Genomic DNA, 18,806 nt, shown 5'->3' on the forward strand with positions numbered 1-18,806 from the left:
ATTTATCACAATATGTTCTTCTGATCATCTCAATTGCATTAGCGGACACTGAGCTGCTTACACTTCAGTGGAGTTCAAGAGAAAGAAGAGGGGTAGCTTGTCAAACAGGCGGATGGATATGCACTAATGTGCTTCGCCTCCAGTCTGTTTGACGCCAGGACGGGTGATAGACAAGGGAAAGAGAGGCAGGAATAAAGGGAAAAACTGTGCTTCATGTCGGTGTTTGTAAAACAGAGCAAAGGTCGAGAGACGCTACACCATTTCATGAAAGGTATGCAATCTTCTGATGATATATCGATCCGATAAAAACGATTCAGTGGTCAGATAATAACTTTAATCCAGCAGGGATGGTGGTTTTCGCAGGGGGGTTGAGAAGTGATTGAAAAGTTTCCCTGTTGTTTTCCCCTATTTGTACAAACGAGGCGAGGGAACACATGAACGTCTTTTTATTCTGAGAATAATAATTTAAGTGTTGACATAAGTTATAAAGAGCTATTACAGGTAACGTTAAATTAATGATATTCGTGAACCCGCAAACTGCAAATCTAAACTGCTAACTCGCTATGTAGCAACTTGGCTAGCGGTAAGTTTTACACAACAGACAAAAATAAATTAACGATATCATTTGTATAGTTTAATAACGCAAGAAATGTGTCCATTTTCAAAATGCCAAATTCATGAATAGCAACAGATGTGTGGGTTTTAATTGAATGTTTCGTGTCTTAAACGCAGTCTTAAAAAGTTGGGGCTAATTTAGCTTAGCCTCCGTCCGTTTATTGAGCTGATCAAGTCAACTGTTTGATTTCATATCAAACCGCAAACATTTATCACAAAACAACACGAGGATGAACTATTACAATGTGTGTTTCAATACTGATTCGAGTTCATGTAAAGAAAGTGACTTAACATCCTTATGAGGAGAGATGTGCGTGTCGTGGCGTGTCTTACTGGCTGCATCTCAGCACCGAGTGGGTTGCCCACCTAGACAGCATTTCAGAGCATCGTAGTTACAGAACCTAGTGTGCTGCTTTGATTCGACCCTTCTAAACTGGCTTATAATGCCCGGGCTGTTTACCTAAGAAGAACAAAACTGGGACTGAATAGCTTTATAAATACTCATAATTTTTATTTTAGCAGATTTCACTGTCATTTATCCCCCAGTACCAGGGCAGATTACTTGTACAGCAAACCCACAGTGTTTGGAAGTAAAGTTGATTCTGAACATGTTCTGTAAGTGACACCTATTCAAACCAATTGAAATCACTGTCAAATATCTGCTTATCATTCAACTGCTGCTATCATAATAATCTATCCCGCTGTTACGTTTACATTTTAAAGTGTTATATAGATCTTCATCTGCAAACATTTCAGATGGCGTCATACGTGTTATCATTTATCATCGGTTGAAATAATCATTGTTACCTTCTTAAAGTTGATGAGCGAATCATCCTTGGGAAACGGTTGGGCTCGAGAATTTGTGAAGATGGAAATTGTTGGAGATTATATGGTTTTCTTTGAGGACTAAATGTTGATTGTGTGATCTTGAACAGTTTTACTAGGTAAGCTTGTTTTTGTGAAGTGTCTATTATATTTGAGGTTTATTCAAAGAGTTTAGAATGACTTTTATTGAGTATTTTAATTAGTTGTGTTTTGTAGAAAGTGCTCTTGAAAGTCATCAGCATGTTTTTTGACCTTGACCGAGAGGAGGTGTAGATATGTTGTTGGCTTGTTATCTGAGGACCTTTAAGAGCAGCATCCTTATCCTAATGGCCCTATAATTCTTTCTTTACTCGCAAAGGAAGATATATTGTGATTTACTAAAGCGCAATAATGATCAGTTTACTGCTAATACTGCGTCAATGGCTTTCTTGTTTTGTTTTTCAGCAACATCTACATAAAATCATAAATTTCATTCATTACAACTGATCTGATAGCTTACTTTGATTTCAAATGCATACAAAAACGGATGGTTCAACTTGTATAGAACACAAGAAGAAACAAAACTTTGGTAACCAAACAACATTGTCCACATGGACTTCCTTTGTGTGGAAAAACTTATTTTCTTTCTCAAAATATCGTCTTTTGTGTTCTATGTAAGAAAGTTTAGAATGACATGAATCTTTGTGTAAATGATCCCTTTAATGGTCAAGCCAGTGTTGAGGCGTTTTTAGAGATAAGATCACTTTTTCTGTTTCTGGAAGGGTTTTTTGATGGGTGAGGCAGTGGCGTTTTATTACGTTGAAATGGCATAAAGAAATGCTTTGTTTCTGCAGTGGTTATTGGAATTCTGTTTTCTTCCTGCAATAGCAGAATTTGTTCCCATTGAGAGTCTCTGTGTATCTGCCAACATATAACATCTGTCACATAGATGTTCATGTGAGCACACGCATCTGGTGTCAATCCTGTGCTGTGGTCTGATCCTTGAAAATATCGATTAAAGTGGATATATAAGACATAGAGTTTCTTTTTCTCTGAATTTGTTTTGTATTCAACTCTGTAATAATAGGGTGGTAATTGTGAACGTGCCGCAGAAAGAAGATGGGCTGTCCCTATTTGTGTCAATGATGTAAGGCTCTAGAGATGGAGAGGGCTGCATGGTGTCAAGCACATAAACAGTCTCCCTCTGAGCCACTGCATCTTTGTCTTCGATGGGTGTGACTGATTCCCTTTTTATTTTGGAGAAAAAAGGAACCTTATTTAATGTCTAGACATTTTGCTCAGCGTTTATGCATCTTAACATAATAAAATTGCAACACTGCTCGCTCTCTTGCATGCATGCATAATGTTTCCTTTCACTGAATTGTTTGACGGCTCTTTTAGCCTGGCTGTTATACTTGTAATTTGATTTAAACATACCAAGACCCCCAGAGGCATTGTGACTGCACACAACAGTAATTTTAATATATGAATCGATCCAACAGGGAATAAAAGCACCTCCTCCATGATCCGAGGCTCTATTACTGTCAAATTGTGGCTCCATAATGATGTTGAAACCTAATTTCAAAGTATTGATGTATAATCTTCCAAATTACATTGATCTTCTTGCATATATCACTAGAGAATTACAAGGGACCTTAAGGTCCACCTTTTCTGATCTGCTATTGGTGGTGCGATTATGTTATTTTCAATAAGATGTAGAACATCATTCTTTTTTATTTCATGGGCATATTTGCCTCACATCAGACAATTTCTCTTGACTATTAAAAGCAAGATGTCGTCTAGGCCTTGAAATAAGATTGTTACATAGAGTTAAAGCTTTAAGTGGGAGGGTTTTTGTGACTCCTAGAAAAATCAATATGGGTAATGCTTTCTCTGCTTCTCATTTTCCAAATGGAGCAGCTGAGTATCGAGGCAGGATGGAGATGGGGAACAGGGAAGTGTGTGTGTGTGTTGAGCTTCTGTATTGCTGATTTGGGTCCTGTACTTCCTATTGTTAAACCATTGCTATCATCGGTCCCGAAACAATAAAGGCAAAGTGTGGTTATTACAACCTGATTGCTTATTTCTGCTGATAAGCAAGAGTTTTTGAGCCCCTTGCTTTTTCACAATATGATTTTATTTTTTGTATGTTCTGGGCTGAAGTTCATACACTGTAACAGCATTTGTAATGTCATTTACAATTCAAACAAAATAATGAAAAAGAACATTTAATCATTTATTCACCCTCGGGTCATTCCAAACCTGTATGACTTGCTTTCTTTTGCAGAGAAAAAAGATAATTTGAGAAAATTGTTGCCCAGACTTGTATTGTATTTGGACACGAAGCCATTGAGACATTTTTCAAAATATCTTTTGTGTTCCACAGAATTAAATACATTTTATACAATGGAAGTGAGAGATGCACTGATACCAAGCTGATGAACTAGACATACCTGATATTAATGACTGAAATTTGTTCTTTGAAAGTTTGTGACAACTTGACAAGCACATAACATTTTAATTTTTCATAATGTGTTAGAGGAGTTGTTCATAATAAAGAAGCTTTTCAACTACGATAAATCTGAAATAAACTTCATGCGATATCTTTTATTTTTTTGCGCATTTTGTCATGAAGACAGTTTTCAATCACGATAAATCTGAAATAAACTGCATGCGATATCTTTTTTTTTTTTGCGCATTTTGTCATGAAGACAGTATTCAATCACGATAAATCAGAAATAAACTGCGTGCGATATCTTTTCTTTGTATGGTTAAATGCTGCTGCATCTGAAGGCTAGAGGGCACTCTTGCGCAGAAACTCCAAATATATGCTGCAGAAGAAGTACCATAACACATAGGGATGCACTGAAATGAAAATGTATGGCTGAAACCGAATAAAAATGAAACACTTGGCCAGACACCGAACATGGCTTTTCGTATTTCTTCTATTTATTTAGCAAATTTTTTCACTATTGCATAAACTGAATGGTCAAAATGCTTTTTATATTTTGTCTTGCTTTTCAACATAACGCAGTATAACTTAGATGCAGTTATTGATTTACATTGGCCACGAGCGTTGTATTATAGATTTCCAACGAATCGCTCAGTCCAAACACGAAGGTGGCCACCATAGTACATAAAGATGTCGTTCTCATGTTGACACGGGGAAGAGATCATGCAGGCATTTGAAAGACTGTAGAAAGAGCAATGTCTTATTAATTGCATAAAATAAAAGGATTTTAAGTATAAAAAGGATAAGTCAGGCAGGAGCAAGGACCTGGTCTTTCCAGCAGAGATGTGTTAGGCTTTTAGCAGACATACTCATTGATATCTATTAGGGCTGCAACTAACGATTATTTTAATAATCGATTAATCTGTAAATCATTTTTTCGATTAATCGATGAATCGGATAAAAAAAACCACAAGAAAAGCATTCATTTCCAACCCTTTATTCAAAAACAGAACTAAAATCTTTAGAAAGTGCACAAGCATGTTGCTCCTAGAACATCCCTGAGCTGTTATAAAAATAATAAAATCAAATAAAAATGGACTAACACAAAAAACATACACATGTATGCTTTACATCTGCCAAATATATAGACTTTTTTAAAATAAAAGTGCCACCTGAGCTGCCAGAACAATAAATAATTTATAAAAACTAAAGAACAATACAAATCAGAAAACTTGACGGGATTTGTTTGAATGTAAGAACTTGTTCTCTACACTACACTGCAGACAGACACTCGCAGATGCACACACTCGCAAACGCACACACTTTTGCAGACGCACACACTGACAAACACTGACACACACACACACTCTCTCTCAAATTCACTTGAAGCTTATTCATTCAATTACTACCATCATTGTAGTAAGTGCAAGCTTCATTTATACACCACATTTTAACAAAGCTTAAGATGACCAAGAGCTATAAAAGAACTTTAAAATTAAATTAAAAAGTACAACACACACAAATATATTTGTCAATAATAACCTATATGGGAGAAAGCACAGAATAGCCTATACACTGCAAAAATTGCTTTTCTAACTTAGTAGTTTTGTCCCGTTGTCAGTCCAAATTTAAAAAAAAATCTTATATCAAGAAACATGTACTAGACACATGAAAAAGCATAAGAAATTATGTCTTGTTTTCGGAAAAAACACCTCAAATTAAGTGATTGTTTGCTTAAAGCAAGAAAAATGATCTGCCAATGGGGTACAAAAATAATCTTAATGAGATATAATTTCAAACAGAAGTTTTAAGCATCAATTAATTTTCTTGTCTAGTAATCTTGATTTAAGATTTTTTAGATATTTGGACTGGAAATTAGACAAAATTACTAAGGAAGTTTTGCAGTGTAGCTATACATGACAACAGATTGATAAATGAATAGTCCAAAAAAGGCGAGTGAATAAAAACGTGTCTTTAGTCTTACAATGCACAGCGCAAAGTAACTACACCACCCCTGATTATACTGTTATTAACGAGCTAATGCTAATTTGTGATGCTTGTCAATCTGGATAACGAGTAAACATCCGCACCAGGGACATTACGTTCTTCACTTCGAAACGGAACAAAAGTAGGATTCTGTAGTGACTTAATCTGCTGTTGAACTCCCTTCCTCCTCATCACAGACTCAAACATGTTTGAGTTTCAGGTGCTGGATCATTGCCGCGTTGCTCCCGCCATGTCGCGTTTGCATATTTTGTAGTTAACAGTTTTTCTGTTTATTTAGTGTGAAATGCTCCCGCACCTATGATGACTTGGGTCGCGGGGATTTCTCTGCCTCCGTCATGTATCTTTCCTCCGCTCGTTTTTTAATTTTTGCTCCGCCCTGTATATGAGGCGTCGAACTCTGCTAGCATCAGTGCGCGAGAGAGACCGAGTGTGTTTACCTCGCTCCGCGCTCAAATAAAGTTTTTTTTAATAACCAAACGTCTCCGCGTCGCGCGACACAACGAATCGATAATGAAATTCGTTGACAACTTTTTTACTAATCGATTTTATCGATTCGTTGTTGCAGCCCTAATATCTATGCAGATGCTTTCCAGCAGAGAGTCATTGGAGAGAAAGATCGTCTTAAAATCATCTTCGATGAGTTTGATTTGATTCGGATAAGTATGTGAGTAACATTGTTTTTTCAGTATGATAGAACCAAGATATGTTGTTGTTTTTGTTCTAATATTAGCCGTGTCACGGAACAGTTTTGAACGTCAATGTTTATCTGAAAACGCTTTAATATTCTTCACGTCTAGATACTGGAGAGAGAAAGCGAGAGTGCGTTGGCGCTAATACTGTAGAGAGAGCGAGTTTTACTCTCTTATTCAATGATGAATAAACTTGCATTTAATCGGCAGATAACATGCATTCTGAACCGTAGAGATCCAAACGGATCATCCACGATCCGTTTCACTACTATAGCGCTGGGTAGAGGGAGAGGAAATGCATGTTGTAGAGTTGTTTGTCCGTTTAGGGCCGCTGTACAAATTCGAATTCAATGTATGTAGGGCCGCTCTGTATGTAGATATAAATAGCTTATTCTAAGGTATTAGAAACGAAACGGTTCATTATGAGAGGTCTTTATACACCTCTGAAGATATATTTTTGTATATTTTATTGCATTTCAGGGAAAAGATCCAACAAAAAACCCTGTATTGTTCCTCTAAAATAAAATTGAGCAAAACAAGTAGGCACAATTTTTTTTAACCTTAAATGTCCCATATTATGACTGACTTCTCAAAGAATGAACTGTAACATTACTCTGTATCCCTACAACAAAATGGTCTCATTCAATATTATAAACTAAAAATATGAAAAAACGAAAACTGTTGGATTATTACAGGCTACATTACAAAATGATTTAAAGAAGAAAACATCCATGCAAGCAATTCTGACTGACAAACGTTTCAGTTCAGGTCTCTCCTCCAAACTCCCGGATGGATAGAATACTTTAAGTTGTTAAGTACATGGAATCTGTGAACGCGATCACCGTATGATGTTTTAATGGATGTCGCGAGCAATGGGCTAGGGTCAGACCGCGTGCTCCAGTGTGAAGTACACAAAATACCAACCGGTGGCTTGTTATTGAACATAACTGTGTGTTGTGAGTTTGTAAATAGAATTTAAATAGAGAAAAAAAGGACATCATTTTTTATACATATTTTATTAAAAAAATTCTCAAGAACGAAAGAATCTAAAATATACTGTAGTACATACATAAGTCTTTTTAGTGTCTCTCATGTACATAGTTTTTATTCATGAGCCTTTTTACCCCCTTTTCTGCTGAAGTATTTTCTTCCACTATTAAATTAAATGTGGTGGTGTGTGAAGCAGTTCCTGTCTTATGCTAGCACAGGCCCACATCACACACATTTTATTGTCAAAAATGATCCCAATCGCCTCTTCTGTTTGTATCTCCTCCCTTTGCCATGTTTTGTGTCTTAAAACAGCAGCCCCATATCTACCTGTTCATATTTGCCCCTGCTACTCTCCAGGAAAACAGCAGCGATTGGCTGACAGAATGCTTGGTAGAATGTTTTGCCGACGACATGTCCGGTATAAAAGGGTTAATATTATTGTATCTGCCGATAATACAATTTAGTCCGATATTTAATAGGTAAAACTTCTTCAGCTGCTAACTGCTCACAGTTAAAAAATACTGTACAGTAGGCAACTGTCATAGGCAACGTAATCATTGCTATTAGCAAAACATTTTTGATGTAGAAACAGTATGTAGAGATACAGTATATTTATGAATGTGTAAATTATTGGAAAAAGCATATTGTTTACTGTCTGAATGTTTTCTGTCTTGAGACCTGTTAGACATGAGGCTATTAAGAAGATTTTTCTGGGTTGCTAGGAAAGAACATCTATAATTTGTTTATTAAAAAATAAAATATCAGAAAGTTTTAAAGTTAAAGAATCTTTAACTAGTGTAAAGTAGGCTTGGTACTTGATTTTCAAGGAAAAAATAGAACTAATGGTTACCTTGTATGCTGCACTCAATATTTTCAAATAAAAGCACTTGTCAACTTTTTGCCTTTTGCTTCAGTCTTACAGAATTTTATATTAATATTTATATACTGTATATTAGCCAATATATCCGTTATCGGATTGTAGTATTAAATAATTATCATTTATCAGCCAAAGTTTACATATCGGTGCATCCCTATTTTTTTAAGTTTCACAACATTGTGAACGCTCATAGTAAGGAGTGCTTTGAATAGTAAAACATTTTTTTGTCTTGAGGTCTTATATTTGTCAGTTGAAGAGGTCAAGGGGAAGGGATGTGGCTGCAGGAAGCGGCTCTTAGAGGTCTAATATCCTTTCTGTCCTGGTAACGTACAACATTTTCAACAGCTGTGCTGTGCTCTGCTCCCTCTCGCCCTGGGAGCTCCCTGGGTGGGGCGGGGGAGGCTGTTGCTTATAGATCCAACACAATAACTCTGTTGTAGTTCACCATAACACATGGCAGATGGGTACATCCTAACAGTTATCTACAAGACCTCAGATGTGCAAGCGTGTGGTTTTTATAGCAGTGAATGGGAGGTTGCTTTTTGCACACATCCTTTGGGTGAGACGCTTGGACGCTATGTTTTTGTAATTGTGGTTAAGATAAATGGATGAAGTGATTTCAATATTTTATTTTACACAGAATTTGCTCGGATTACAAGCCAATCTTAACCAGTTCTTTGTAATTGAGAGAACACAAATGCTTGTTATGTCTAGAATTGGTTCATTGTGTTATTTTTTTGGACAACGTCAAGCTTTTAGGTTATTTATTTATAACAGAAATATATATGTCTCTCTGCCCCATTCTCTGACCCTTTAAGTTTTTAACCATTTTCATATAATTTTGCCTTCAATCCATCTAGGGCTGTTTAACAATTAATCGTGATTAATCACATCGGTTAAAAAAGTTTGTGTACTTTGCATATTTATTTAGTATTAATAAACACATACACGTATACATGTATATATGTGGGAGTGTAAGTGTATGTGTTTATAAATACAAAATAAATATGCTCAATAAACAGACATGATTAAATGCATAATTTTAAATTGTCCTTTTGGGTGGTAAATTTAAGATGTCTCTCGTACCTAGAACCTAAAGTTATTGGTCATGAACTGTCTGGTGTATTTGCGAACTTACGTCTTTTTGTTGTTTTCCTGTTTGCAGGTGCTGCTTAAAGCCTGAACCTCGGACCACAACCTGGCATGGATTAGCCTCTGATATCTAATCGCTGTCTAATTGGTATTTTCAGTTCCATACCCCCTAAATTGCCCTTTACACTAATTCTCAGCGTAGTTGTGACCCAGTTCAGCCCCCCCCCCCACTTCACTGCAGGCCTTCCTGAGCCCTGAACACCAGCAGCTGCGTCCTGCCTCAACTTCCTGTCCTTGGGTTGTGGAAGGCTAAGCCTGTCCTTACCCCCACCCCCCCCCCCACACACAAACACGCACATAATCATCTTTCTGGCGCACTGCGTGACGAGACGGCTTCAGATCCTGCTTCCCGGTGCAGACCGGCACTATGACCTCCATGTCCAGCCTGTTCTCCTTCACCAGCCCGGCAGTGAAGCGGTTGCTGGGCTGGAAGCAGGGCGACGAGGAGGAAAAATGGGCAGAGAAGGCCGTGGATGCTCTGGTGAAAAAACTTAAGAAGAAGAAAGGTGCCATGGAGGACCTGGAGAAGGCCCTCAGCAGTCCCGGGCAGCCTAGCAAATGTGTCACCATCCCCCGCTCGCTGGACGGACGGCTACAGGTGTCCCACAGGAAGGGCCTCCCCCACGTCATCTACTGTCGCGTGTGGCGTTGGCCTGACCTGCAGTCCCATCACGAGCTCAAACCCCTGGAGGTGTGCGAGTATCCGTTCGGGTCCAAGCAAAAAGAAGTGTGCATCAACCCCTATCACTACAAACGGGTGGAAAGTCCAGGTGAGTTAAAAACGCTCTGCCGCTATTGCTTGTGTGTCAAATATAAATACACAAAAATGTTAACATTTAATATTTTTTAGTACAACATGCATATATAAATATATATGTAGTATGTATCTATACATACCAATTCCCTGGGAGAATATTTGACTTTTAATTTCCACTGGTATAGACTAGGAATGCACCGAATGTTCGGCCACCGAAAATGTTTGGCCGAAAATATCAAAAAACATATGTTCGTTGTGTAATATAAGTGAAATGGCCAAAATTGTTTTACCAAAAAGGACTTGTGATGCAATGAAGCAGCAACCAGCAACTGAGAGAGACGCATGCGCATAATTACTGCAGCAAACATTTTGGCAGTGTGTGATTGGAGCATTTTAAAGTGTCAGAGAAAGACAAAGTACGGGACCTGCCTGCCGCAGAAGTAAATATCCTAATGAAAACGTCTGTACCGGTCAGAAGCGGGCTGTCTGACAGTAGCCCTGCCGCTCGCAACATCCTTTGAAATCATACATTGATCGCGTGCACACCGTTCCCTGTACTTAACAACTTGTCAAAGTATGTTCTGTGCATCCCGGCCACGAGTGCACCGTCTGAGAGAACAGCCAGCTTTTGTGGGGGGAGTTTGGAGGAGACAGGTGAACTGATATGGTTGTCAGTCAGCATCAGTCAGAATTGCTTGCATTGGATATTTTTTCTTAAAATAATTTTGGAATGTAGCCTATTATAATCCAACAGTTTTCGTTTATTCGTATTTGTAGCATTAAAGGCCTAATGTGGAATGATACTTTTTAATAAACAGTTTTGTTGTAGGGGTACAGAGTAACTTGCATTACATTCATTAGCAGTCAGTTATAGGTCTAATTAATATAGGCTGTACATGTTATTCATAAATGTTTTGGTTTAATGAACTTTATGCTTAATTTTAAATTATGTTGTTTTGTATTTTATTGAAAAGCAAGACAAATTATAAAAAGCACATTTTGAGAGAGATTTAATCAGATATTTTTATTTAGTTTGTGCTATAGTGAAAGAAATGGCAAAAAAACATGTTTGGTATTATTCGCCCAAGTGTTTCACATCATGTTCGGCTTCGGCCAAGATTTTTCGTTCCGATGCATCCCTAGTATAGACTTGGTTGACTATCGTATATCTTTAGCCTCCTGAGGTTTTCTGATCTCTGCAACCTCGGTTACCCTCCGTTTAGAATGAGATGTGCAATGTATTGGACTTTTCAAGGGCAGATATCACATGTCACTCTAGAGAGACAACACATTTCTGTTGAAGCTAGAAAACTGAGCCAGCCAGACATTCTTACAGAAATATGTAAGTCAAAGATGATGTGTTTAGATGTTTATATTATTGTGTCGTTTCTCAGTACTGCCTCCGGTTTTGGTGCCACGACACAGCGAGTTCAACCCTCAACACAGCCTGCTGGTACAGTTCCGGAACCTGAGTCACAATGAGCCTCATATGCCGCTCAACGCCACCTTCCCAGAATCCTTCCAGCAGCATAGTGGAGGAGGCTCCTTCACCATCTCTCCAAACTCACCCTACCCTTCATCTCCTGCCAGCAGCGGCACCTACCCCAACTCGCCTGCAAGCTCTGGACCATCCAGCCCATTTCAGCTCCCAGGTACATATATTGACTTAACAGACCACATCAGTCCTAAATCTTGCTTATACGTGCCATGAAACTAGGTTTTTACTTTTTTGTTGCCCCACAATACCAGATAGAATTGACACTCAGAATTATTTATATATTCTTTAATCATCTGAGATATTATGTCGAGTTGTGCTGTGGAGGTTGTTGTCAGGAAACAATAGAAATACCAACTAAGCAGCACGCCAAAGCCCAATGACTACACTGCACTGAATGTCCTGCTAGTATTTGCCCATCACTTGGCACTGGCCTTCACTCCCCCTTTTCTATATGTGAGTGAATTGCTGATCCCTGCATCCTTAAACTGCGAGCACTTAGGCAGAGAGAAAGCTAAGCTTTTATAGCGTGTGTTCCATTCTTTTTCTATACAATAATTATATATTTGTCCACATACTGTATTGTACTATTATATTATTTACGATGGTAAATGACTGTAAGATTCCTCCTTTTGCAGATACAATGGTGTTTTATTTATATATATGTGTGTGTATATATGAATGAATGAATGAAGAGTTTGGTTTCAAAATGAGATTACTCCATTTAAAAAAAAAATATTGTGTAAATTAGCTGTATTTTCTGAGTTATTATGGCTTAAATCAAAACAAAACAATTATACTCTATGGTTTAAAGTTTATCAATTTACTGCTAGAACACTAGCCATTTAGTATAGTAAATATTCTAATGTAAAACAGTGTTTTTAATCTGGATATTCAAATTTACCAGACTTTTATTTTGACGGGTCGTCTCAAAGTGTGTGGTTGAGATTTATTTACTCAAGCAGAGAAATGCTTTTGAAATACTCTTAGATCAACTCTGGAGAGTTCATGTCCTCATACAGAGACGCAGACAAATGCACAAGCATCGCATGCCTGTAGTAATGTGTTAAACTGTGCAGCTCATTCACATTCACGCAAAACAAGCAGGATGACATATTTTAAAAGCCGGATAGCGCCTCCGCTATTCCTTCCCTCTTTCCACATCGCGGAAATCACAGGGCTCTAAATATGAACTCACTGCAGCAGGAAAACTAGTTTTAAACGCAAAAACAAATAAAATAGCACCATTGATTTACATCACACACAAACAAAAGAACTTGGATAAACTTTTTTAAAGAATACATAACTAGGAATTTTTAAGGTCCTACTTTGGTTTATTGAGTGTCCAACAACAAGTTTATGTACATAGGTGTAAAAACACTATTATTTCGTAATAATAGGCAGTTATTCTTACCTGATTTCTTGACTGACTCTCAAATGCGATTAATCTGTTTAATCCCCTCCTTTTTTCTAGTCTAGTCTGCTGTGATTGGTCTACCGCGAATGAGGTTTGCATTGTTTTGGGGAGAAAAGTGAAGTTTTTGCGGGCAGTCCTAGCAAAATGTAGGCGAGGACTGTATGTAGTGACGTTAATCCGCAGCGGTTCGCAAATCGGACTAGGGTCGACTGGTTTGCCTGATTCAGAGTCGATTCCCTTTTTCCCAAGCCAATAACTTTGTTATTCATTCACCTTCGGATTAACAATTTGGCAGACTGCTTAGTTTTAAACACGGCCACATTACCCAATGCATGAAATGTAATTTTCATGATCTCATGTGATGAACTCTTTAAGAAACAATAATGAGAGTAATAATCTGAACCTTGCTTATGGTACTGTATGTACGATTCAAATCGTCAATAATCATAGCACCATTAGGACAATCCTTTTTAGAGGTAGTTAACTACATTGTTTCACAAATCACTGTGATTTTAATCTCTGAATCTGCCAAGTTTTTCACACAGTCTCTGGAAAATTCAATATCTTACAAAGTATGTGATGCTGTAAGAATGCGTGCTCGGCAAATGTAGATTTTTTTTCACAAAGCTTTATCTCATGTGTCAACAACAATGTAAACTGTGGCCATTGTAATAAGGGATGCTCATTTCGCTTAATTTCTCAAACCGAGAACCGACGTTTGTTATCCAAACAGTATCCGTTAACTGATTTGATTATAAAATAAAATTTTCATTTTACATTCTTGCTACCTTTTTCGAATGTGGCATCCGGAGGACCCAGACTTCGAAATGAGACACAGATACAGTTGACAAGGGTCCGCTTCGCGGCCGCTTTACTACCTCGGGGTTTGCATTAAATTTCGAATAATTGAATGGCCCGTCGTCAATTATTCCTTTAATAAATCATTGCGATTTTGACAATTCATTTTCTGTTTTAGGGTTTTGACGATTAATTTTCTTTTTTAGCACTATGACATTTTATTCTAATACATTTTTGATTCAGCTTTGAAATTATATCATATTGTTCTGAATATAAGACTGTTGGAACATTTTACCAGTATTATCATACTTAAGTCACAATATACAAGAATATGAAGGCACTACAGCTCCCCCTTGTGTCTTCTATAAAGATGTGCAATAATTGCGATGACATGAAGCCATTATTATGAGGTCAACTATGGGACGATTATTTAATAATAGTGACAACCCTAGCATTTCATTTGGTTTCCACCAGCCAGCATTAATATCCAAAAGGGCACTTAGCCACATGAATTTTCGTTTAGCTAAACGGATATGAATCCGGTCTGCTATACCCACCCTATATAAAAATATGATTTATTACTATTTATTACATTGTTTCATATTTTTAAATGTCACGTCTAAAAGAATGCAGAGAAGCGCAAGGGAGGCTGCCGAAGCTAGCACCGAAATTCTTTGCTGTTTTGCTGTTAGTTTTAGACAAACCTGAAAGACAGAATGTCACAGTGCGTTGTGAACGCGATGGTCACGTGTCTTGGAGAAGTAAAGCCCTGACAAATGCCGTTAACAGTTTCAACAGTAAAAAAAAGATATTCACAGATAAACTTTACCTTACATCGCTGATACTCTAGATTTTGAAAGCTGTGTGAAAGGCAAGCATCCAAATATTTCCTTTGGTTTTGTTGCATTACGCTCGGATGTGCTTTTTCTTTCATCACTATGTCATTTTATTAATACATGAATAAAGCATGATCAAACGGGCACAGTTTTCCATGTTTGAGCATGATTCTTGATTAGCTTCAGGTGACCTCGCATAACCTCATTAACATATGGGCGCATGTATATACTCAAAAGACAGTTCCTGGATTTGATCTGTAAGGCCGTGTTCAGACTTGACTTCTTTTTCGAACCTGCTAGCGTCTGTTTTACAATATAATCCTGTGGAGTAATCCATGTTTTCAAAAAACGTTGTGAGTGCTTTGTTAAATGCCAGCGCCGGCATCTTTTTCTGCAGCTCAGAGCGTCTTTTGAGGTTGAAAAAAGTTATACTTTTCAGTAAAAATGCCCTACGTCAAGCTCTTTTTTTTCACAACTAACCAATGACAGACCTGTCGTTTCAATAATAACATGCAAGGAACGTGATTGTTCTAGAAGACTCAAGCTCGAAAAAATAAAAAGCCCATGGTTTTGTATAAATGTAAGTATGTGATTAGTTATTAGTTATTAGCTGCCTCTGAAGTCATGGCGTTCGACTACTTATTGTAGCCAAAGAAACTAAAAAAGCACCCGTCAACTTTTTATGTCAAAAACGATGTCAAGTGTGAACACGGCCTAAGGATTTAAAGGATTCGTGAAATCCGACACCAGAAGGATTCTATAAGATGCAAAACAGCTTCCTGTAAAGATTTATCGAATGGCAGGCTCAAGAGAATCGCAGTGACAGCCCATTTGTTTGCAGTCGGTCTTCTCTCCTAACCACTCTCTTTCTTTCTCTCTATGGTGTCTTTTTACCAGCTGATACCCCTCCTCCTGCCTACATGCCTCCTGATGAGCAGATGGGACAGGATGGGTCTCAGTCCATGGAGACTGGCAGCAGCATGGTTCCTCAGAACATGCCTAGAGGAGGTAAGAAACTCCTGCTGTCCACTTAGAAGTGAATCATACAAAGAGATCCAGGTCTTTTTAAAGCTTTGTGAATCCTCAAGATAACTTCACCACACAATGACCTAATCTTAGCATTCCCTGTCTCGGAAGACCTAATTGTTACTAATTTCTTTAGTGTATTTCTTTTTGCCGAACTTATCTGAACATGTTGAAACGATACACAACTTGAGCTCAAGGCCTTGCTTTTATTTTCATCTTTCAGATGTGCAGCCAGTGGAGTATGAGGAGCCCAGTCATTGGTGCTCTATTGTATACTACGAGCTGAATAATCGTGTGGGAGAGGCTTATCACGCTTCCTCCACCAGCGTGCTGGTCGATGGCTTCACTGACCCATCCAACAACAAGAACCGCTTCTGCTTGGGCCTACTCTCTAATGTAAACCGCAACTCTACGATTGAAAACACTCGCCGTCATATTGGCAAAGGTATGCATTCAGTTGTTCACTTGTTGCTAAATGATGTTTTTCCCTGTCTTATAAACCCAGTAGGAGAAAATGAGTGGGAGTTGAATGTCACCTACAAAGTGGGTTTTATCATAAACTTTATTTATAAAAAAAACGATTTATTTATTTTATAAAACTTATTTATTCGATCATCATTTTTCATGCCGTGATGATGGATAATTTGGTTTAAAAAAAAAGCACAGTGGTTTTATTATTAGTGTTCTTGGCAGGATGTGACCAAGAATGATAACAACTCCTCAATGCTCATCTCAACACCTAAAATGAAAGAAAATGTGTAATAGGCTTAGTTTTTATAAGTGTGCGATTTAATAATAGCAGTGGATAAAGTACCTCTGTTTAGCTGTATTGTGATTCAATTAATTGGTGATTGGAAATTAGGCATACAAGCTCAAGCATGTTAAGGGATTGATTTCATATAATCTGTTTACCAGAACTTTTGTTTTTACCTTTTTTTGAAAGCCTGTTTTTATATGAAGTACATCTCCTCTATTTAAACTTTCAGGTGTTCATCTGTATTATGTTGGGGGTGAAGTGTATGCCGAGTGTCTCAGTGACACCAGCATCTTCGTCCAGAGCCGAAACTGCAACTATCACCATGGTTTCCATCCCACAACTGTCTGCAAAATCCCCAGCGGATGCAGCCTTAAGATCTTCAACAACCAAGAATTTGCTCAGCTGCTTGCTCAGTCTGTCAACCACGGGTTTGAGGCCGTCTATGAGCTTACCAAGATGTGTACCATTCGCATGAGCTTTGTAAAGGTAAGCAGGTAACATTGTAGTCCATTTATGCATTGATCAGCTGCTTAGAAACCTTGTGGTTTTGATCGTCTACTTAAATTTAGGTCAGAATTTGTATCCATGAATTATTTTTTTATTCAGGGCTGGGGAGCCGAGTATCACCGACAAGATGTTACAAGCACCCCCTGCTGGATAGAAGTGCATCTCCACGGTCCCCTCCAGTGGCTGGATAAAGTTCTAACACAAATGGGTTCTCCACTGAACCCAATCTCTTCTGTCTCGTAATGATGGCCCCCTTTTACGGGCTGGGAGGATTTTTTTTGAAGTTTTTTTCCTAATATTTCTTCACTTTTGGCAGATAAGGAGGTCTTAAGGGCTGAACTGTTTACACTATCTGCAGAAGGGTTACTGATTCCTGAAATGGTCAGAACGAGAAGAATAAACTGGGGCTACAAGCACATTCTAGGCAGTGACACAAAATGGACTAACTACTGCTTTAGCAATTGCCTTTTTTGTTGCATAATTTTTTTTAAATGATGCTCGTATGACTGATTTTCTCTAACTGTAGTAATCTAGTAGATGAAATTGACATGCTTTCATTTATCTCTACTTCACTACTTATCACTACTTCGCAGTTGAAAAAGGCAATTTCCTAGTTCTATGAGAATCTTTTTAATTGCTGTGTTGTCTAATCCCAGTTATTTGCAAGGCATATTTTTCATTTATAATGTTTACTGTTAGACTCAAAGCTCATTTCAAATGTTTTCTTTTTATAACTTCTGTTGCCTCAAGGCAAAACACAAAGTTACTGCTTTTAAATAAAGTTCTTTTATCTGATAAATCGATGGTCATTTGACATGTCTATCTTAACAACATCTTTACAGTCTAAGAAAAAAACCTGAGGGTTCAGTTCAGTTGAAATGCTAAGTCTTGCGTGATTCATGTTAGTGTGTCAGCTGTGTTGACTAGTGCAGTATGTCCTTGCACGCGTGTTTGTTTTTGTGTATATTGCAAAGGCAAATGCAACATTTATATGCCTAAATTACAAAAACATATCCATAGGTCCAGCTGGCAGATATGGAGGATTTGTACTTAAGCTAGTGGTGAAATGATTGAGACCATTTATAGCAAATGTATATTATAAAGGGATAATTCAAAAAAGATTTTTTTACTCACCCTCATGTCTTTCCATAACCTGTTTGATGGACTGGCTGACTTTTTCAAATCACAAAAGATATTTTAAATAGCGCTGGTAATCAAACAACACTGGTATGAAGATTTTTTTATTAAATCGTATGTGTTCCACAAGAGAAAAATACCCAGGATTTGAACAGTTTATTTTATTTGCTCCTGTAAAGATGCTTTGGAACAGTGCACATTGTGTAAAGCGCTAAATAAATCCATTGAATTTAACGAAATAAGGAGGAAGAAGAAGAAGAGACTGACGTCACAGACCAAGTTGTCTGTTATTTGGTACCCCTACTGGTTAGTGATGATATAATTTTGGTAGTATGCATTTTAAATTCATGAAAAGTTAGCTTTGACAACACTTTAGTTTTTCTGACATATTTTAGTGTTAAGCATTACAATCTTTTTATCATAGTGCTTTTCATATTGCGTGTGTATTCGATGCAAACAAGTTTCTGCTGGAAAAGTAGAAACATTCTGA

At 37.6% G+C, this 18,806-nt stretch overlaps 1 protein-coding gene across 2 annotated transcripts; it reads left to right on the plus strand.

Annotated features, from left to right (window-relative positions):
• Positions 1–142: 142 nt before the first annotated feature.
• On the plus strand, positions 143–17,978 carry smad5 (SMAD family member 5). 2 transcript variants are annotated; one of them, XM_056769787.1, is made up of 7 exons: positions 143–271; positions 9,600–10,356; positions 11,738–11,995; positions 15,787–15,897; positions 16,139–16,360; positions 16,902–17,158; positions 17,279–17,978. In XM_056769787.1, the coding sequence occupies exons 2-7, from the start codon at positions 9,954–9,956 to the stop codon at positions 17,420–17,422; spliced, it is 1,395 nt and encodes a 464-aa protein (XP_056625765.1). In that variant the 5' UTR covers positions 143–271; positions 9,600–9,953; the 3' UTR covers positions 17,423–17,978. The 2 variants fall into 2 exon arrangements, with proteins under 2 accessions (XP_056625765.1, XP_056625764.1); XM_056769786.1 differs by lacking the exon at positions 143–271 and adding an exon at positions 365–583.
• Positions 17,979–18,806: the final 828 nt, after the last annotated feature.

The sequence above is a fragment of the Triplophysa dalaica genome, chromosome 16, assembly GCF_015846415.1.
Source record: "Triplophysa dalaica isolate WHDGS20190420 chromosome 16, ASM1584641v1, whole genome shotgun sequence".
Lineage (NCBI taxonomy): Eukaryota > Metazoa > Chordata > Actinopteri > Cypriniformes > Nemacheilidae > Triplophysa > Triplophysa dalaica.